This window comes from Symphalangus syndactylus, chromosome 5 (genome assembly GCF_028878055.3).
Source record: "Symphalangus syndactylus isolate Jambi chromosome 5, NHGRI_mSymSyn1-v2.1_pri, whole genome shotgun sequence".
Lineage (NCBI taxonomy): Eukaryota > Metazoa > Chordata > Mammalia > Primates > Hylobatidae > Symphalangus > Symphalangus syndactylus.
Window position 1 is genome coordinate 57,086,514 of NC_072427.2, and position 22,218 is coordinate 57,108,731.

A 22,218-nucleotide genomic window follows, 5' to 3' on the forward strand; every position below is an offset into this window, starting at 1 on the left:
AAGTTCTGTGTGGGGGCCCACCTCAAGGGTCAGCTGTGGGCCTGGACACCCAACCTTGTGGCAGCCAAGATTGATGATACAGTCAAAGTCACTGCTGCCCATCGATTCTGGTTAGAACCATCTGAGGGCCTGGGGTGCACCTAGCCTGCAGGAGAGCCCAGCCATAGAAGCTGCTGCCGGAGATGGGGCCAGGAAGCCATCGAGGCCTCTCAGCCTTGGGCCTTGCCCCAGACCCTCTGGATTGGGTGGAGGGTGGAGTCATTACACATTGTACAGCTTTCCAGGGATTAGGATGCAGTCTAAAGTCTGAGAACATGGCTCTAATCTTTCTTCAAAGAGTGGATAGTGGATCTGGGGGGCCTGCCTCTCTCCTGGTAAAGCTTATAGGATTGGGAGGCAGGATCTTGAAAAAAAAAAAAAAAAAAAAACTACCCAGTTATAAATACTCAACTTTTAGCACCCCTCCGTCAAGCCTTCCAAAGGGGCCTGTGCCAGTGAGGGACCCAGAAGCTTAAGTTTCCTCGGCGTCATGGTGAATCACCGGGGACAGGTGATCCACTTCAGACGTCCTCCCCCAACCTCTTAACTCCCCGCTTTTGCCTCACCCACTGCCACCTCCAGCTCTGCCTCTTTCCCTGCCACAGAGATAGGGGCCCTGCTGTGGCCACAGCAAATCCCGGACATGCCACCACTAACTGAGGGGACTCTAGGGTCAGCTCGCGTGTCTGAGTGGGCAACTCATCCACATGTCCTCTCGTCTAACTTCCCAGTTGTGGAAAGAATCAGGAAGGAAATTTGTGAGGCAGGGAGGAGTAAGTAACATTTTCCAGTTTCCAGGAATGTAGAAGACACTCCAGCAAACTATTAAAAGTTTGCCATTATCATAATGTTTGCAACTTCATAGTTTCCCCATGAGGATGACAGCACCAACAAATATGTCTCTATGTAGAAAATGAAAAGTCAGGGCCCATATCGTGCTGAAGTATAAAATGCCTCCCGTCCTGCCTCCAGGTCTTCTGTCTGCACTGGTGAGGTGCAGTGAAGGTTCCCTCTCAATGAGTTAGTCCAGTTGGAAACAAAGATTCTTTTAGATGTGTCAACCTGAAAGAAAACAGGTTTCAAAATTTGATTGCAATGTGATTCCCCCAAACATGGCTAACAGCTTGTCTTTCTTTCAGATATCATACTTGGGCTACCTGCTGCTGTTTAACTACGTCATCCTGGTGCGGATGGATGGATGGCCGTCCCTCCAGGAGTGGATCGTCATCTCCTACATCGTGAGCCTGGCGTTAGAGAAGATACGAGAGGTGGCTACTCCAAAGGCCTGCCCCAGCCCACTAACCGCTGACTGCAAATGCAGATATGGCTCCTTACTGAAAAAACGTTTCATGCAAATTATGCATGTTGGGCCAGGCGCGGTGGCTCATGCCTGTAATCCCAGCACTCTGGGAGGCCGAGGCAGGTGGATCACTTGAGGTCAGGAATTCGAAACCAGCCTGGCCAACATGGTGAAACACTGCCTCTGCTAAAAATAAAAAAAAATTAGCCAGCTGTGGTGGTGCACGCCTGTAATCCCAGCTACTAGGGAGGCTGAGGTGTGAGGATCACTTGAGATCCGTAATTTGAAACCAGCCTGGCCAACATGGTGAAACCCCGTCTCAACTAAAAATACAAAAAGTAGCCGGTCGTGTGGCAGGTGCCTGTAATTTCAGCTACTCAGGAGGCTGAGGTGGAAGGATCACTTGAACCTGGGAGGCAGAGGTTGCAATGAGCCGAGATTGCGCCACTGCACTCCAGCCTGAGCGACAGAGTGAGAGTCCATCTCGAAAACAAAAACAAAAAAACAAATTATACAAGCCATGGGACTTTTTTTGGAGGTATCACAATCTCAGGTTTATTCCATTTATTTATTTAAGATGTATACATCTTGAATGAACTTGAACTTGCAAATCAAAATACGAGGCAAAATAAAGATTTAATAATGAAAACAGGTTTGAATGCATAGGAAAGCATCAGCAAATGCTGCCAGCGACCTGAGATAAACCAATTACTGCAACTGGGTACACATTTTGGCTTAGTTATTTGGGATCAGAAGCGAGAAAGAGAGATACAAGGGACACTTGCACAGTGTGGTCCAAAGCCCAAAGTTACAGGAAAAAGGTCATCTCTTTTATCTCTGGACTCTTGTGCAAGAGATTTATGAAGGTAGGGCTCCCAGTCAGGAGGAAAAGGAGCTAAGTGAGGTGTGGCTTCAGGTGGACCCTGTCCTTGGCCTAATCCTGTAGGGGGCTCTGAGTGGACTGGACACTGTGGAGTCTGTCTCACCTTTGGGCCCCACCTCAATTAGTCATTGGTACCCACCAGAGACATGGCTCCAAGCGTCCAAGAGCAAGCCTCCCAGAAGGGGGCAGGTGTGGGCCTAACAGCAGCACCTGCAGCAGGTAGGGTGGGCAAGCCCACCTGGGGAAAAGCTCCAGGGGATATGGGAAGGGCCTAGAGCATCTGCCGCAAACAGAGGGAACAGGATTTTCAACTCAGTGTTGCAAAAGAACAGATACCATCTCACACATGACTCTTGTTATCCCGGAGGGCTTGAGTGAAAATGTAACTGCTAGTAAGCAATCTCTGCAGACAGCAGAGGAAAGATGGGCCGGATACTTTCCTTTCCAATATCATTCAGAAGTTTTAATTCACTAAATTTGCTTACAAAGACAAAGCCTGTATCCAAGCAAAAAAGCAACTTGAGCTGAAAAAGCCCACAGCATCATTTCATATCCTTTCTCCAACTGATATACAACCAATACTATTATTTTGCAGTAACTGTTGACCCTTTCACTGAACTGAAAAACATTAGTAACCTAGTCCAGGTAGAGGGAATCTGATGGCATCAGTCTAACCAGAGCCTGAAAAACCAAAAGAGCACTGAATCCAAAATTATACATGCCACCTTCTACTACTGTTCCTTTTCTAGCAGGGCTTCATTCAAATTCTGCAGGTGCTGCAACTGGTATTTCCTGAGCGGCCTGCTTTACCATCGCTGTGCCGTCATGACCTTGTTGAGGGTCCACCATACACCGAGACACTGTTCTTTATTCCAGAAACCTGCTTCCAGTTATAGGAGAGAGAGGGTGGCCATTAGCTAGTGTGCATGGGTTGTTAAACTAGTGAATCCCTTCTGTGTGGGCTGATAGCCACTGCCCCATCCTACCACAGAGATCCCCAAGACCCCTGCAACTGAAGGAGTACCACCTGGCACGGCAACCCTCCACCCCAGTGTGGCACCACAGACAGCTGTGCCATTGGGAAGGCTCTGCGCACGCCTGTGCATGCTGCTTGCTAAATATCTTCCATTTTACTCTGTGGAAGTCTCCCTTTAAGCAGCAGTGATTTTGAAAGGATAATATCTCAAGCAGGGGAAAACCTGGTCTAACTTTCCCCTAATTTCTCATGTCTAAGTTGCAAAGGAATTTTGCCAAATCAAAACATTTCCTAGTGCCATTCTGCCATCTCCACTGGGTGGACTGCCCCTTTGTGGGGCCACGTGGGGCTCATCTATGCTCTAGAGTTTTCATCCTGTGTGACTCTGGAATGTGGAGTAACAGGCACGTGTCCAGATAATTAAAAAAGAAATCAAAATGCAGCTGCTTTAATTACAGCCAGAAGGACATAATTTAGAAGGCATTTCCTGAGTTTGTAAAACCCTGAATCTAAGAATAGGGAGGATTCCGTGGAATTTCCCTTTCTAGATATCTCTCCCTGCCTGAGAGGAGTGTTTAAACGTTTTGAGTAGGAAAGGGGCCAGATGCCCTGGAATGTTCCACCAGTCTTATTGTTCCAAGATTCTAAGACAAGACTTCTAATATGGCATCTCAGTTTATTGTTCTTTGGGGTTTGTTTTCAGATCCTCATGTCAGAACCAGGCAAACTCAGCCAGAAAATCAAAGTTTGGCTTCAGGAGTACTGGAACATCACAGATCTCGTGGCCATTTCCACATTCATGATTGGAGCAATTCTTCGCCTACAGAACCAGCCCTACATGGGCTATGGCCGGGTGATCTACTGTGTGGATATCATCTTCTGGTACATCCGTGTCCTGGACATCTTTGGTGTCAACAAGTATCTGGGGCCATACGTGATGATGATTGGAAAGATGGTTAGTAATGGCATCCTGTGGGTATCCAGAGAGACTTTGGCTGTGGTTAGGACATAAGAACAGGCCTTGGGCATGGCTTCCTTCAATTTCATTTGGTTTTTCTTTTACAGTTGGCTTTTTAAAGGAAATATTCTTTGCTTTAAGATACACAGTTCTCCTACATGTTGATAGCTTAATAAAATCCAATAGAAAAACATGAGTTGAGGGCCTACTGTGTATATATACATAACATATATACATATATAGTGTATATACATACACTGTATATGTGTGTGTGTGTATACACACATACACATATATATATATCTCAGTATATATCAGGTACTCAATATATACTGTCTTCCTTCTTCCATACCATATTTCAACTGTAGGGTGACTAATTACTTTTGTTTTTTATTCCTTCTGATTTAAAATAGACAATGAGTCTATTTTGACAGCAATATAAAAGAAAATAGCCTCGTTTTTTATAAGAGCTTACTTCACTTTCCCAGGACATAAGAGAACATCAATTTTTGATGCAATAGGAATTCAGTAGCAAAATAGATGTCTCAAAATATTTACTTCTTGATGGCTGGAAACATATTTTCAGCATTCTTTAGTACAGGGACATGAATTTGATGTTCTATGAGACTACATCCACTTCAGAATGTATATATGGCCAAAAAAAAAAAAAAAAAAAAAGCCCACCTGATTTATAACCTCCTAACGTGGTAGAAACCGGAGACAAAAGAGAACCCAGGGCCAATCCCCAACCTGTACTCCAGATGATCTTCAGCTCATTTACTCTGGCCTGGAGTGAACACAGGAAGTCCATGTGATTAGACCATGATGACTTATACTCCAGAACAGGCCAGAGAATATGAAACTGATATGAAACTGAAAATGAACCAGCAGGTCATCCTTACATTACCCAAAAGAGTTTCAGTGTTAGGACTGGTGCAAGAAGAAAGCAAACCTCCTACATTTGGGAAGGACTCTTTATAGGGTAAGTGGTTTTGAGCTAAGAGATGTATGCTTTAGTAAATTCCAGCAAGGGCCTCCATCTTCAGGGATGTTCAAAATTAGGAATTATACCAGTTTAGTATCTACAGTAACCAGCGCATTGCTCACTGTAACCACTCAGCAGTGTAGTGAATGAATAAATGTTGGTAGTGTAGTGAATGAATAAATGTTGGTCTATACTCTCAATTCATTATCGTTTTATTTCCTTAGGTATCTGCTCCTCTTACTCCTTAGTATCCCTTACAAACTCCCATCTTTTCTCATAATTCTTCCCTTTCTCCATTTGCAGTTGTAGTTACTAAGGGACATGTGTTTATGGGCAACAACAGAGGAGAAGCAAGAAGGATGAAGAGCAGATGAGGATAGCAATGTTCTAGAAGACATTCTAGGCATAAAGCATTGCATGGAGTAGGAAAAAGCCTTCCCAGGGATGGGAAGGAAGGAAGGGAAAGAGGCTTTCTTCATCCTAATTAAGCACTCGTGAAATGCTTAATCGGAGAGAGCAATATAATGAGCCAGGGTGAACTTGGCCCACGAGCCAAGACAGTGAGAGACAAATGTTCTCCTTACTCAGATGATCGACATGCTGTACTTTGTGGTCATCATGCTGGTCGTGCTCATGAGTTTTGGAGTAGCCCGTCAAGCCATTCTGCATCCAGAGGAGAAGCCTTCTTGGAAACTGGCCCGAAACATCTTCTACATGCCCTACTGGATGATCTACGGAGAGGTGTTTGCAGACCAGATAGACCGTAAGAGTAGAATTCATAGTAAGATTCTCTTCCCTGCTTCTGAGGCAGATGATCAGTTCCAAATTAATGGAAGAACATGTATTAATTTGGAAGTAAAAAATATTTGTCACTCCACCATAGGCATCAAATTATTTTACAAAGAAATAAGGACAAATTATGGAACATGGATTTTCAGACATCAGTCATTTCTTTTATTCTAAAAATAATTCACTAGAATTCCAAGAGTCTCACTTCCCTTGAGCTGGACCTGATGGACATCTTGTCACATGAATGCAGTTCTAATGCCAATAGCCTAGTTTTTCTTCAACCCAGTATCTCCCCACCCCAGGAAAGGCTGGTAGTGTTTTCCAGTGGAATGAACTAGTGAACAGGGCAGAGTAACTGGTACGTCCAACCATCCTCTTCTTCAAGCCATCAGAGCCCATTTTCCACATAGCTACCCATTTCATCTTCACTACTAGAGTGCTATTTTGTATTATCAAAAATAATCTGGATGTTAGTAGAGGAAATGGGCTATGATCCTACACAGATTTCTGGGGAATGTAGGTCCAGCTCCTCTGCAGGCTGAGTTGGTGTCTTCTGGATTGAAGGAATGTAAAGCTCAAATGTTCTTGTACACTATTTCACCAGGACAGTTGAATAAATGTTCCACCAGTGAAGGAGGCACTTTTAGTCCCATTTCCATTTCAGGACCAACATTTTCATTTGCATGTTGTGATTTATCATAAAGCATCAACTATAATAGCATGTCTGCTGCTTCCAGAGCTCTGCTATTAGGGAATAGAAAGTTTTTATCATCTTCCTCTCATATAGAATGTAGGGCTGTCAGTGTATATCTACTGCCTCTAGGTTAGAAAATAACCAGCTCATGCAGTAGCTTCTTTCTAACTTTTATAATGTCATTCTGACCATGTCATTATTGCAAGTATCACAAAGTCAACTACTGAAGTGTATTAGTAGCTTGGTAAGCCAGAACATAAAAATCTAATTTGATTTCAAAAGAATATTAGTTTAGGTAGACACACATACACGTTAAAAGTTCCTGGATTCCAGGCATAAACTGTAGTATTTTTATTGCTGAGCTTTTTTTTTTTTTTAAATTAAATTGGGTTATGAGAGAAGGTAAAGAGGTAAACTTCAGGCTGTGCTATTCTCAGTAACATAATTAAATGTAGGTTTTTGATTCTTGATCTGACTATTAACTAATAATTTTGTAGTTATTTGTGCTTACGAGGTGTTTGTGTTGGAATACAGGGAGCGCGTGATTGGTTAACCTGATCATCTGCCAGTAACATCATGTCTTTTTCACAGTATTTTTAACTAGTGAGCGTTTGCTCTTGCTTATGACATATGGTAAAATAAATATCCATGATATATATTTTCTAGAATGATTAATGTATGTAATTCTTCTAAATAGATCACTGTTTCTAAGTGTGAATCAATATTTCCCAAGCTTAAAATATTCGCATTTCTTCACAGCAAAACAGTTATGTGTTAAACCACTTGTTTTACTTTTCTCTCAACCATCGTCTTATTTTCTTTCCTCCCCTCCTGTCAAAACAAAACAAAAATCCTGCTTTCCAATCGTTATGTAGTCTACGCCATGGAAATTAATCGTAAGTTTACATGGAATTGATTATTCTAGTCTATGGAATGTGTTTCTTAATTACCTTTTCCCTAGCTGATTACTAGTAGTCTTAAACTGTTTTCAAATACTTCTCTTGTTTTTTGGTGCCAGTACTTTTTAAGCTGTCAGTAAAAAGTAAAGAGAGCCATAAATTCACTGTTGGGATCACCCTATTTTTTTAGGGGAGAAATAGACCCCCTGTGATAAAAAGTTGCATTTCAAATGAGCAGAGGGAGAAAAGATTATTTGTCAAACATGGCACCAAAACAGTTGATTAAACAATGTGGGAAGTAGAGGAAATCCCTAACCCATACAACATAACAAAAATATTTTCAAATTTAATGTATCAGTGAAACCAAGAAAACAACCAGAAGACAACATAAGCTAATGTTAAAGAATTAGAAGCCACAATGACTTTCAAATGGATAACAATAAAGGGAAAAAACATAAAGATATGTTTGTCTGCTTAAAAATGAAGACTTTTATATTTGAAAGCCACAATAAAGAAATGGGAAAATGTTTAGAAATATGACAAAGAATGACTATCTCTGAGCGCAGATATGAGTTTCTGAACTTTTTCTTTGTGTGAGTTGTTTTTTTTTTGAGATGGAGTCTTGCTCTGTTGCCCAGGCTGGAGTGCAGTGGCTCGATCTCGGCTCACTGCAAGCTCCGCCTCCCGCGTTCACGCCATTCTCCTGCCTCAGCCTCCTAAGTAGCTGGCACTACAGAGTTTATTTTTTCCCATGGAAAAAATATTGCTTATGAAATGAGAAAGAATCATATTAAAAAAGAAATAGGTATTGAAAAACATATGTAAGAGATATTTATCCTTTTCATTACATGTAAAAAGCAAAGACAAAACTATTTTTTTCTTTCAGCTCCTTGTGGTGAGAACCTATATGATGAGGAGGGCAAGCGGCTTCCTCCCTGTATCCCCGGCGCCTGGCTCACGCCAGCACTCATGGCGTGCTATCTACTGGTCGCCAACATCCTGCTGGTGAACCTGCTGATTGCTGTGTTCAAGTACGTGTCACAGCCGATGACCACATGCTTATTATTTATTATTGTACGGATTTTCCATTTAATCTCAGAACTCTCCCAAGATACTAATATATTTGCAGATAATTTCATTAGGGTTTTTAAGTAGATCCAATTTTTGCAGTCTCTTTGTTGAAACTTAATCAGTCTTAATGTATTCATAAATCAAGAGTTGACACTTAAATACATTTAAATTTAATCTTGGTTAGTATTTTAACACTTTAGCGTGTATTTTATTTAATCTAATGAAAATATTTTCTTAGATGAAAGTCTCCTGGGGTACAGAATATTTGATTAAGTCATGCTTTTTATTCATCAGCAGAGGTGGAAAAGGCAATATTAGTTTCATAAGCTGTTACAATTACTGTAATACTAGTAAAACATTTTTTTCTGATCATTTATAGAAGATAAACTGGCCTAAGAAAAAAATAGCTTAAAGGATTAAATCAAGTTTCTTATAAAACCTGCCTATTTGGCATGTTGTGTTGAGTGTGTTGACCATGCTCAATAAATATTGAAAAAATTGATTTTAGCTTCTAAGATGAAAAATATAGAGGGGAAAATCCTTCACAGAAATATGCAATCTTAGACTTGAACAGGGCATTGGAGAAAACCTGGTCCAAACTTCTGGCTTGAGAGATGAGAAAACTAAGGTCAGGGAAGGTAACTGGTTTTCCTAAGGTCCCAGTATTGGCAGACAATGAAATCACGCACTTACTGCTTCCTGTTGGAAGCTAAAATAAGACAAAGATTGTACCTACCCCATGTCCAAAACAACGAACCTTCAATCAAATAAGTTCAACAACTAATTAATTCAGTTGAAAAAAAAAGTAGTCATCTACTTGTTAGACTGAATTGAAAGTTTAAACATGTGAAAACATTTAGTTAAATGGCTTATACCTCTACACATAGGAAATTAAATTTCCTGAGTATATGAGTAGATTGTGGTGTGGTTTTCCAAGAAAACAGTACACAGCAATTTATTACACTTAGCTATTTATGAATACAATGTCCTTAAGCACAGATAATCCACACTGATGGATAAATCAAAAGATTGGATAATCAAGGAATCAGTACTATAGGGCACTAAAAGGCCATCTCATTGAGTATTTTCATTTAAATGTGAGTAACTCTGACTGCTCTGGGAAATCACTATAAAAAGTAATATAACTAACTGTAAAAATGTCTTCTTTTTAAAGCAATACCTTCTTTGAAGTAAAATCAATATCCAACCAGGTGTGGAAGTTCCAGCGATATCAGCTGATTATGACATTTCATGACAGGCCAGTCCTGCCCCCACCGATGATCATTTTAAGCCACATCTACATCATCATTATGCGTCTCAGCGGCCGCTGCAGGAAAAAGAGAGAAGGGGACCAAGAGGAACGGGATCGTGGATTGAGTATGTGCAGGGCTCTTCATTTCTAAGTTGGGCTGATCTCAGAATAGTGTTCCAATTGGACATCCTCACAGAAATCTCACTCAACTACTTGCTCGTGTGAAAAGCACCACGCTCAGTCCAACTGCTGTTCTTTTCAAAAGGCGTCTCATTTTGTACCCATTTTATTCTAGTTTCGTTAATTTGTTAGTAAGTAATATTAGGAAAGCCAGCTCATAGAGATCAGAAGTTGAGCTAATTCTCTAAAATAACTCTACTTTATAAATTTCTATATAAATTCAATGCTCCTTTCAAAACGTCTTAATTTGTTGCATCTAAAGAAAATGAGAAAGTAATGCTATACGTTTGACTCTACTCATAAAAATAAGTGCAAAAAGTTTTCCAGGAAATATTACTTGGCTTTACTTTCCCAGTAAATGTAATTTTGTTTTTTATGTTTAAAAGCGGGTTGTTTGGCTCCAACTGATCGAGGGTTGGGGCGTATGACAACCCCTTTTTAGATAAAAATCAATTGGAGTAGTGGCGAAGTGCCTTAGGAGTGGCGGAGAAGAGAGCTTAATTAAAGTGGGGCTGTGAAATTCTCACTGATGCCACGAATCTGATTCTTCTTGTTTTTCACGTGGCCGACACTTCTCCCTTCACACAGAGCTCTTCCTTAGCGACGAGGAGCTAAAGAGGCTGCATGAGTTCGAGGAGCAGTGCGTGCAGGAGCACTTCCGGGAGAAGGAGGACGAGCAGCAGTCGTCCAGCGACGAGCGCATCCGGGTCACTTCTGAGAGGTATGTGTAGCGTCACCACCGCGGGCCCATGGGCCAAGGGTTTGCTGACTCGGGCACCCCACTCTATGGGGGATGCCAGAGTTCATTTAAACATGCACTCCGAGTTCTCCTGTTTTATTTAAACTTTACGTTTTAACGGGATTCCCACGAAATAATGAGAAAGTTACTAGGTATAACTGTGCATTGGATATAGAAGGGAATGACATTTATTTATTTATCCTGGGCCGAAAGAAAATCTAACAGTTCTTGACTGCCTCCACCCCCTACCCCAAAGTGGGGGTGTTTCCGCAAGGTTAATGGAAGCTACAGAAAGCCATCTTTCTCCCAGCTCTTGCTCCTAACTTCCTTTTGGGAGCATGGTCCTCCCCAGGGGACTGCCCTCCTCATCCGGCCTAGCTGCTTGCTGCACCTTGGCAACACCTTTCCCAGCCTCGCAGGGCAGACGAAAAGGCTCCCTCCTGGGGCTCCCCTGAGAGTGGGAACTGGGAGGGGTGGGGTGCAGGGTGGAGGGTGAGGTGTCTGGCCCCATGAGGGTGGGATCCGCTAAACTAGGGCAGGGTGTGTCTTTCAGACACATTAACATCCTCAGTACCCAGCAAGGTCAGCCTAATCTCCACGGTAATGCTTAATAAGTGCAGAGTGAATGAATGCAGGATGTGTGAACCAGTGAATGAGTAAATGAAGTCAGGTCGCTAGGGACAGAAATGGTGGCATTTTCCAAACTTCGTAGTATTGCTCTACCCTAAGCTGGGAAAGAGCAACTGGCAAAGGGTAGACAGGAGCAATCGACCTTCACTGTCTGCACTTTTTATCATGTAAGTTTTGAGAGGCTTTATCATGTACTAAAAGCATTTTCAGCTTGCTAAAGATCTTGGTGACTGATAACACACTGTTCCAAAGGGTTTCACTAACAATGTGGCAAGAAGGATGAGCTCAGAGGAGCCGTGCCTAGCTCTGCTTTCTATCTTGGAGTACACAGAATTAAAGTTTCCTAATAGACGCATTGAGAGCCATAAAAACAGGGTGGGACTTCAAAAAGATATCGCAGCTGACAGTTCCCAAACAATTACAACAGAATTCACAGATGCACCTTAGGTCTCCCTGGTGCATGTTGAGGCCAGTGAACTCTGCCCCAGCCCACAGGAGGGGAGATGGCAACTGTGGGTCCCTGGCCCCAGTTCCCTCCTAGACCCAGTCACCTTGTGACCCAACCAAATCCAACCAGCTAAACTCTAGGGTTACCTGCACCACCTTTCTTCCTTACCAAGGTGAATTTTTAATAAAACTTTGAAATGTTTCTTTGATGCTTTAACAGTAATTGCTAAACTTTCAGGGTATAAAAATTATTTCTTCATGAGAAAGTCAAGGTACCTCAGGTAATCAAATTTCCACTTTTTAGTTAGACATTAACTTGAATGTAATTTTAACCAGTCATTTACAATGGAGATTGTGTTTTGTTTTTCTCTGCGTCCCCCTCTCCCGTCCCCGGCATTCCTTGGATTTTTACCATTCTTGGACCAAAGCTGCAAGAATGTGGTTATCAGGTCACTACCAAATTGCATTTTTCTCTGGGGGCTCTGTGCACACGTAATAGGGATGAAAGTGTGTAGGGCAGAGAAAACATGCTGCTTCCTGTTTCCCTCGGCTGAGATCCCAGGAGTGATCGGAGCACATTCTTGCCCCTCCGTTTCCCTTGGCCTTGTCAGGCTGACTCACAGGTGAATGCCCAAGACAGAAAGAAGAGAAGGCTTGAGGAGAAGGGAGTTTTCCTTCCCTCTTAGCCAGGCCAGCTGAGAAGCAAGGGATAAGATGGGAGGATGGAAATAAAAGTAGTTATTTGGGCACCTGTGACTACTTTAAAAATCAAACTTGAAGCACTCAAGCATTTCTGCCATTTCTTTAATATTCTTTCTATATAAAATTAGTTTTATTTTCTGCATCACCATTTCCCATTTGATGATTTTCCAGCTCTTCTCTTGGTTGTGTCTTCGCCACCACTATTCAGTCTGTAGGGTCTGGTTAGGAGCATGTCAGCCCCTGCCTTGTCTCCCTGTTGTCTTGGTAGCTTTCAGAGCTGAGCTACTGATTCTCATGACTCAGTTTTACAAGCGTGTTCACACAGGATGGGTACCCATTAATCATTCTCCTCCACGCAGGGTGCTTTTAGTGCTTCTGTGCAGAAACCAAATTCATGGTTCTCTCCTAATGTTTGGAAATTTACCTATAAAATGCTAACAATTTAACCATTTATTTTTTCTCATAAAGTTCCAACATCTTGTAAGATCCAACATTCAGTCCTGCAATGAGATTTGCAATACGATTCAGCATTGATTGACACAACACTGGGTGGCAGCAGGATATTTAACCCCCAGTCCTACCAACCATGCCCACTTAGATGTCATAGGGGCCCTGCTCTCAGGGTTCTCCTCCCAAACTTGTTCTCCCCTCTTTGTGAATGGCATCGCCATTAAGCTCAATTAGCAAACTGGCAAATCATTGTGGCACCTCCCTCTTCTTCACTAACAATCATCAAGTTCTGTTTACTTCTCCTCGTGAATACATCCTGATCCACTTATTTTTTTCATCCCTACCCCAATGCACCTAGTACAGGCTTCCATCATTTTCCACTTCCATTCCTGTAGCTGCCCCTACCTGAGCTCTCCATATTTGTTTCTGCTCTTTCAATCCATGTTGCACTGTCAGCTCTCATGGGGTCCTGTTCCCTCCTGCACTGGCTCTCCTGAAAAGCCCTCTGTGGCCCCCACTGTCCTCAGGCCTGCAAGGCCCTGCCCTCTCTCCGGCTTTGCCGTGCACTATCTTCTCCTTCATGCTGTGTATTCCATTTCTCGGCCTTCTTTCATTTCCTCAAAGCACTGCTTCCTTCCTGCCACAGGGGCTCTGCATGGGCTGTGCCCTCTGTCTGATGCACCTCGCCCTCCTTCCCTGCTCCTCTTCCTTGGATCTCTGCCCAAATGCCAATTCCTTATGGAAAACTTCACCACCTCACACCTTAGACTAGGTCAGGACCCTCAGGCCTTAAGCTGCATGAAGGCAGGGCCATGTCTGGGTTTTGTCCACCACGATATACCTAGAGCCTGCACATCTCCACATAGGAGGAGCCAGACTTTTTTTGTTTTTGTTTTTGTTTTTTTGAGACAAGGTCTCGCTCTGTGCCCAGTGCAGTGGCACAATCAGGTCTCACCACAGCCTCAACCTCCTGGGCTCAAGCGAGCCTTCCGCATCAGCCTCCGAAGTAGCTGGGAATACATGTATGTGCCACCACACCCAGCTAATTTTTTTTTTTTTTTTTTTTAATTTTAGTAGAGAGGATGTCTCACTGTGTTGCCCAGGCAGGTCTCGAACTCCTGGCCTCAGCAATCCTGCCTCAGCCTCGAGACTTTTTTGAATGAATGAATGACTTAAAAGCTTTTCTCCTGATTCGAATATAAATTTCTATCCCATCCTCAATGAGTTCCCTCGTGGAATATCAAAAAGGAAACCAGCTATGTTCTCTCCAGGTTCAAGACACTGGTTTTACTATAAGGAAGTAGGAGCAGACTCAAGAGCCAAAAGACTGTGCCACAGGAAGGATAACGAGTGTTGGTGTTGGCACCATCTTTTTGCTCAAAGGGATAACATCAAAGAGCCATGAGGGCTGGTGGGATAAGAATATTTTATAAACAACTCCTTTTTTATTATTATTTGTAGAGACAGGGTCTCACTATGTTGCCCAGGCTGGTCTCAAACTCCTGGGCTCAAGCTATCCTCCTGCCTCTGCCTTCCAAAATGCTGGGATTACAGGCATGGGCCACCATGTCTAGTCAACTTCTGGCAGCATGGCCAAAGTAGACCTCGTCAACCCATGTATTCTGTCCTCATTGCTCCAGGAGAATATTTGGCAACATGAGTCCTTATCGTTGGGAGATTTGAGGCTATCTGTGTCTTCTGCAAATCCACTATGGAGCACACTGTTCCCTTTGTGGTTCAGCATCCCTTATCACAGGTTCACAGGTTCAAGAGCAATTGGGCTAGAAAGAATCTTTCCTGACAAAATTTTGTCAGAGACCCAACTTCCTTTTCTCAATGAGAATTATGTTATCCAGTGTGTTTTCCTTTTTTCCATGGCTTCAAGGAAGCTTAACACCAAACTTAATATTAAATTATCAAATATATTACTAAGGATTTTGAAATATATGGGGTACGTTGCCTCTTCTTTGCTTTTTTTATATCATCTACCTCCATTTACATACATTTTATTAATGTCTGACATTTCACAATATGCAGGATATAACTCATAAATTATACATTTTAAATGTAGTTGGCCTTGTACTTAAGAAGCTATGGGTCTTAGATGAGCTAAACCATAATAGCATTTTCTGATTCCCCCAAAACTTTCTGGGTTAAGTGGTTTCTTGTCAGATTTGTGGATATGGATTAAAGTGTTCTGTCTTTTTTTTTTTTTTTTTTAATTCTAGAGACAGGGTACTGCTTTGTTGCCCAGGCTGGAGTACAGTGGGATGATCACAGCTCACTACAGCCTCAAATTCCTGGGGTCAAGTGAGTCTCCTGCCTCAGCCTCCTGAGTAGCTGAGGCTACAGGCGTGTACCACCACACCTAGCTAATTTTGTAGATACAGGATCTCACTATGTTGCCCAGGCTGGTCTGGAACTCCTGGCCTCAAGCAGTCCTCCTGCCTTAGCCTCCCAAAGTGCTGGGATTACAGGCATGAGACATCATGCCCCATCCTGGATTGCCTGCAGGCTTGATGGGAAATCAGCAATTTGTGGCTTTGAAATCTTTTTATTTGGCATCCTCTTCCCATGTGACCAGAAAGAGAAGTAGCTGGTAATGGAGACCTACCTAGAAGAAGACACGCTAGTAACTAGAGGAACTGAAAGAGAGATCAGTCTTAGGAAGGAGGTGGAGGATTCCTCGAATGTAGAGAAGGTTGTAGAATGGCAGATGCACAGTGATGGGGAAGACGTTTGGGGATGATCCTGTCTGAATACCTTAATCTTCTAAATTCATAGGGTTCAAGGTTGCTTGGATAATAGGAAGGGGATGGCATTAAATGTTGGAGTTTTGATGTGCCAGTGGATGACACCTTTGTTCCTGATCTGACTTTGAAAGCCAATTCAGAGACAGATGCAGACTTCAGGAGGATAGAGAAAAGGAATATCAGTTTTATTAGTAATAAAATTGTACTGGAGGGTGTGGCTTCATTCTTGCCTACTACTCACCCAGAATTAGGAATACCCACTTAACCAGAGGCAGCACCAGCCACCGCAGGCCTCGCTTCCTACAGGCAGAGTTAGCTTGCGTGCTAAGCCTACCAGAAGACCAAGACAGAGAGACAAGCATGCAGTGTCCTGGTCCCCAATCTCCAACCAAATGAGCAGTCCTCCTCCAAAATAAATAAAGACCTGGAATGAGGTCAGAGCATTACTAATGAAAAGTCCACACACATAGAAAGAAAAACGGGGCAGGGGCAAAGTGTACCTCCCCGACAATCAACATCACTGACTTAAAGCCAGTAGGAAGGATTCAAGTGAGTTCACTTTTAGGGGAAATATGGCAGGAAGGGAGATAACCAGGATTGCTTGGCAGGAATAATGAAGATGCAAGTTAAATTAGATAACATGGCTTTGTACTGGGCCAGGTCAGTGTGGTTCCTATGACCTTCATTGGTGACACCGTACAGCCGAAAGGCAGGGATACAGAAGACAACTGTACATAGGGCATGGATGCTGAAGGAGGCCATGAACCCAAGAACCAGTCTGTGGAGAGACCTCAAAGATGCTAGTGTTTGCAAATGGCAGCATAAACATATGACATTGCCTCCAGGCACCAAATATCCTTGCTTAGCCCTGGAGTCCTGGTAGCAATAGGTGGGGGGTTAGGGATTGGCACTAACATGTTGCAAGTAGGGGAGAAAGAATGTAGGTTGTTAATGAGGGTTTCACTTCGTGGCCAACCACAGAATCTGGCCTGAATAGAAAACAGAACATAAACAGAAAAGGCTAATGATTAGATGACTTGAATTCTATAAACCCAGGAAGTCTGGGGTATATTTAAATGAGGCAGCATAGAGCTAGAATCCCAGAAAGCTTAATATTCTTTTAGTAACTATTCAGTATACTGTTTATTACAAAGAATGAAAAAGCCAGAAGAAAGACATGAGTCTTGGCTGGGAGCAGTGGCTCATGCCTGTAATCCTAGCACTTTGGGAGGCCAAGGTGGGCGGATCACTTGAGGTCAGGAGTTCAAGACCAACCTGGTCAACATGGTGCAACCCTGTTTCTACTAAAAATGCAAAAATTAGCCAGGCGTGGTGGCAAAAGCCTGTAATCCCAGCACTTTGGGAGGCCAAGGTGGGCGGAACACTTGAGGTCAGGAGTTCAAGACCAACCTGGTCAACATGGTGAAACCCCGTTTCTACTAAAAATACAAAAATTAGCCAGGCATCGTGGTGAAAGCCTGTAATCCCAGCACTTTGGGAGGCCGAGGTGGGCGGATCACTTGAGGTCAGGAGTTCAAGACCAACCTGACCAACATGGTGAAATCCCGTCTCTACTAAAAATACAAAAATTAGCTGGGAATGGTGGTAAGCATCTGTAATCCCAGCCACTTGGGAGGCTGAGGCAGGAGAATTGCTTGAACCCGAGAGGCGAAGGTTGCAGTGAGCCGAGATAGTGTCATTGATTGCACTCCAGCCTGGGTGACAGAGACTCCCTCTCAAAAAAAAAAAAAAAAAAGACATGAGTCTTGTTCTTTTATGATTAGTCTTCATTTAGTCTTTCACACATAAAAACTCTGTAAGTAAGCACAACAAGGTTCTATCCTGGTGTTCTTCCTATAACTACTACATGTAAAAGGCAGCCCTGCATGAAGAAGTGGATGGAAATTAAAATAGCTGGATGTAAAATTTAGAGTGGATAAGACAACTTTATGATCAGTAGTTCTGGAATTAAATTATAGGGTAGGAATACTTTTAGAACGCAAGTATTGAATACCATGGGATCTTGAAACAGGGGTTTCTTCAAGTATGAACTGGACCTAGCTCCACTAACATCATGTCTTTATGTTAACATTTAACTCTATCATTAAGGAAATGTTCCCATATAATTTATGAGATTCCTTGCAGGTGAAGGGTGATTGTTTCCCATGAAAAGATAACTGCATATAAAACAAGTTTTAGGCTGGGCACAGTGGCTCATGCCTGTAATCTCAGCACTTTGGGAGGCCAAGGTGGGCTGATCGCTTGGGGCCAGGAGTTCGAGACCAGCTTGGCCAAGATGGCAAAACTCCATCTCTACTAAAATTACAAAAATTAGCCGGGTGTAGTGGCACATGCCAGTAATCCCAGCTACTGAGGCACGAGAATCACTTGAACCAGAGAAGCGGAGTTTGCAGTGAGCCAAGATTGCACCCCTGCACTCCAGCCTGGGCAACAGAGTGAGACTGTCTCAAAAATTTAAAAAGGCCAGGTGTGGTGGTTCATCCCTGTAATCCAGCACTTTGGGTGCTGAGGCAGGTGGATCACCTGAGGTCAGGAGTTAGAGAGCAGCCTGACCAACATGGTGAAACCCCATCTCTACTAAATACAAAAAATTAGCTGGGCATGGTGGCGCATGCCTGTAATCCCAGCTACTTGGGAGGCTGAGGCAGGAGAATTGTTTGAACCCAGGAGGCATAGGTTGCAGTGAGCCGAGATTGTGCCATTGCACTCCAGCCTGGGCAACAGAAGTGAGAGTCCGTCTCAAAAATAAAATGAAAAATAAAATAAATTTAAGATTTAAAAGGCCAAGTGTGGTGGCTCACGCCTGTAATCCCAGCACTTTGGGAGGCCGAGGTGGGCAGATCACCTGAGGTCAGGAGTTCGAGACCAGCCTGACCAACATGGTGAAACCCCATCTCTACTAAAAATACAAAAATAGCCAGGCGTGGTGGCACATGCCTGTAATCCCAGCTACTTGGGAGGCTGAGGCAGGAGAGTTGCTTGAACTTGGGAGGCAGAGGTTGCAGTGAGCTGAGATCACGCCACTGCACTCCAGCCCGGGCGACAGAGCGACACTCCATCTCAAAAGTAAAATAAAATAATAAATAAATAAAATTAAATAAAACAGGTTTTAACAACTGGCTTACTACAGAACTCCAGATGTTTCAGTCTTTCCTAGGAAAGACACACACGGACTCTTACCACAAGGACATGAGTTTGGACCTTACGTTTAATAGACAAGAGTCTATATGCAAAGTCCAGTAAAGTTATGCCATACATAGGAATTCTCTTGGAAGTTAATGCAGAAGTTCCACAGATTCATATATTGTCATACCTATTATTTGAATGAAACAGAACACATTATGTACAACCCCTTAACAAAAAGTATGTTTTCATTTAACCACCTTCAGGCTTAGTGGCATCCTGTTCAAAATCAAATATCCTTAATAATAGATATACCCCGATATAGAGAAGATTTGCAATGATATTCAACAGCCATGTCCTCTGACACTTGTGTAGCATTTACAGTTCACAGAGCACACAGTTTCATTTAATTCTTTTAATTTAGTTGCTATCATGCTGCAACTGTTGTTAATGTTTGACAAATCACTCCCCAGAGACAGAAGTACAATAAAGAGAGGCTGGTGGAGTAGCTTCATCCCGAATGCAAATGTGGATGATGGGCACATCTCAAAGGGAATGCTGACACTGGCCACATGTTAATCAGAAACAGCTTTTGTTTTTTCTCAAAACCAAATTAAACAAAAAGAGTCATGATATGTAATGTCAGTTGTTAATCTGGTACAATCTTTTACTTTATTTTAGTTATTTATTTATTTTGAGACAGAGTCTTGCTCTGTCGCCCAGGCTGGAGTGCAGTGGCGTGATCTCGGCTCACTGCAACCTCTGCCTCCCGGGTTCAAGCAACCTTTGTCCTGCCTCAGCCTCCCGAGTAGTTGGGACTACAGACGCATGCCACCATGTCCGACTAATTTTTGTAGTTTTAGTAGAGACGGGGGTTGCACCATGTTGGTCAGGCTGGTCTCGAACTCCTGACCTCAGGTGATCTGCCCGCCTCGGCCTCCCAAAGTGCTAGGATTACAGGCGTGAACCACTGTGACCAGCTGACTTTCTTAACTTAAAAAACAAGTTTTGTGTGTGTGTGTGTGTGTGTGTGTGTGTGTGTGTGTGTGTGTACGCCAGGTTTTGAGACTGATTAGGGCATTCAGGTGTATCCTTTTAACAGAAAAGCCTGAAGATTTAATCTGTGAGTCAAAAGATAAATATGGGCATGGAGAGACACAGCTACTATTAATCAAGACTGATTAAGCAATGTGGTTCTGGGCTCCTTGTGACTTTAGTAGCAGTACACATGATGCAGTTAAGGACAAAGCAAATATTGTAATAAATCAAATGCAGCTTAAATTTCTATTCAAAGTCAGGAGAATGATTAATTGGGGCCCAGACAGTTTATAGATTTCATTTGTTTATAGTTTCCTTTGGTACAAAAGGATAGAGGGTGGCCCTCAGGAATTGCTCTTAGGCCTGCCAGTTAAGAAATCATGTATTTGGTGGTTAGAAAAATGGCCTCATTAATGCCCTTTTCAAAACTATTCGTAAGTGGAATTTTTTCTGTGAAGTCAGTGCTACCATAATGTGAAAAATAAAAACCTAGTGGAGCTACTTACAGCATCTACAAGTAAATCCAAACCCAGAAATAGTTACAGAAGCCACAAACTTCAATTGGAGGGAAACGAAGATAATCAACCTGATCAGAAATCAGTGTCACCGTGTGTAAGAAAGCACACTTTGCATCACAAAAGTGCCACTATTCAAAGAAATCATTTATTAATACTGAATACTTGTTATACTAAAAACATAGTTATAAGTTATTTCACTATGTGATTTGAAATATTTGAGGGTATTGGCATATTTTGTAAAATGAATATTATTTTGAAAATTTTGCAAACCCCATAACAAATAACACAGCCATGATAATCTAATTAAATCATGCCTAAAACCAGGATAGTAACATATGTTTACATGCAATGGCTGAGGTCCCTGACATCACCAAGACAGCTTTCATTCACCTAGTTCTTCCACAAACATCAGAGGTAGCTGAAAGCTCTAGGACAGGTTTTCTCACAGCTGGGGTCATCAAATGCCTTGGCATTTGGGGTTCTCAAGTTCTAAGATTATTTTATTTTTTAATTTTGATGATGACGGCATGTTTGCAAAGGGTCCTTGAGGAAATGTGGGGATGAAGAACAAGATGAGATAGGATGGGAAGATGAGGGCAGATTCTCAAGAGCTTTGAATGTATATGAGGAATAGAAATCTCTATAGCTCCATAGGATGTTAAGATTAAGGGCTGCCATGCATGGAAGGAAAGAGTTAAAGCTACATTTTCATAGCACTTTACATAGTATGAGAAAGTGTCAATGTCCATATCATAGAATTGCCAATGGAGATTATAAGGTTTTCCTTTAATACACTCTCTGGTGTGTTCATTGCATTCAACACTGCAATGAAATTGTGCTTTTATCTTAAGTATGATGGGAAGCTGCTACTGTTTTAAAGTAAAGATTGACGTGGTTGTGTTTCTGTGTTATCTTTTTGGATTGGAGTGAGAAGACATTGGAGGCAAAGAGGCTGTTCCTTATAACTAACATTTTTTGCTTTATCAGCTTGGGGTACAAAATGAGGTCATATATCTTTTTTCTTTTTCCTTTTCTTTTTTTTTTTTTTTTTTTTAAGACGGAGTCTTGCACTGTCACCCAGGCTGGAGTGCAATGGCACGATCTCGGCTCACTGCAACCTCCGCCTCCTGGGTTCAAGCAATTCTCCTGCCTCAGCCCCCAAGTGGCTGGGATTACAGGCGCATGCCACCATGACCAGCTAATTTTTTATTTTTATTTTTTAGTAGAGATGGGGTTTTGCCATGTTGTTCAGACTGGTCTGGAACTCCTGACCTCAGGTGATCCACCTGCCTCTGCCTCCCAAAGTGCTGGGATTACAGGCGTGAGCCACCGTGCCCAGCCAAGGTTATATATCTTTTAATATTAAATGAAATTATTCTTTGACCTCATCTCATCTGCTTATAATCTCATCTATTTATTCCAAGAGTACCTTTTTCCTCTTTCTATTGTCCCATAGCCCCACCTCCACCCCCTGCCTCAAGTCAGGTGCAGGAAATCCAGTGGTCTGGTGAAGGCCCTACCCACTGCATCAAAATTCAAGAGGGTGAAGTCAATCGTTGCTCTTTGCTCTCTGTGTCCTCCTGTCACTTGGCCCTGGCAGTAAGTGCAATCGTGGAAGTTCAGGGCACAGAGGATTGATTTGAGCCCCAGCTTTCTGGCTGGAGGATAGCAAATGGGAGCTCTGAGGAACTGGAGATATCAGGGAGATAGTGAGAGGAGGGAACTTGGAAAAGTAATGCCATAAAGTTATGAACTCCAGAGCTCACCTGCA

General features: G+C 42.6%; 1 protein-coding gene and 1 long non-coding RNA gene across 3 annotated transcripts in view; one reads left to right on the forward strand and one right to left on the reverse strand.

Moving 5' to 3' along the window:
* Positions 1-22,218, forward strand: part of TRPM1 (transient receptor potential cation channel subfamily M member 1) — a 77,050-nt gene that overhangs the window by 41,190 nt on the left and 13,642 nt on the right. Inside the window, exons 19-25 of the mRNA XM_055278543.2 lie at positions 1,179-1,307; positions 3,902-4,153; positions 5,730-5,904; positions 7,500-7,520; positions 8,410-8,554; positions 9,769-9,971; positions 10,615-10,747. Coding sequence (XP_055134518.2) covers positions 1,179-1,307; positions 3,902-4,153; positions 5,730-5,904; positions 7,500-7,520; positions 8,410-8,554; positions 9,769-9,971; positions 10,615-10,747 — 1,058 coding nt within the window. The remainder of the gene's footprint in view (positions 1-1,178; positions 1,308-3,901; positions 4,154-5,729; positions 5,905-7,499; positions 7,521-8,409; positions 8,555-9,768; positions 9,972-10,614; positions 10,748-22,218) is intronic.
* Positions 730-10,659, reverse strand: LOC129482555 (uncharacterized). 2 transcript variants are annotated; one of them, XR_008657771.2, is made up of 4 exons: positions 10,554-10,659; positions 9,775-9,921; positions 1,197-1,283; positions 730-1,101 (listed from the first exon to the last, which is right to left on the reverse strand). It is a non-coding gene; the product is annotated as an uncharacterized lncRNA (long non-coding RNA). The 2 variants fall into 2 exon arrangements; XR_010121074.1 differs by having other exon boundaries at positions 1,188-1,283.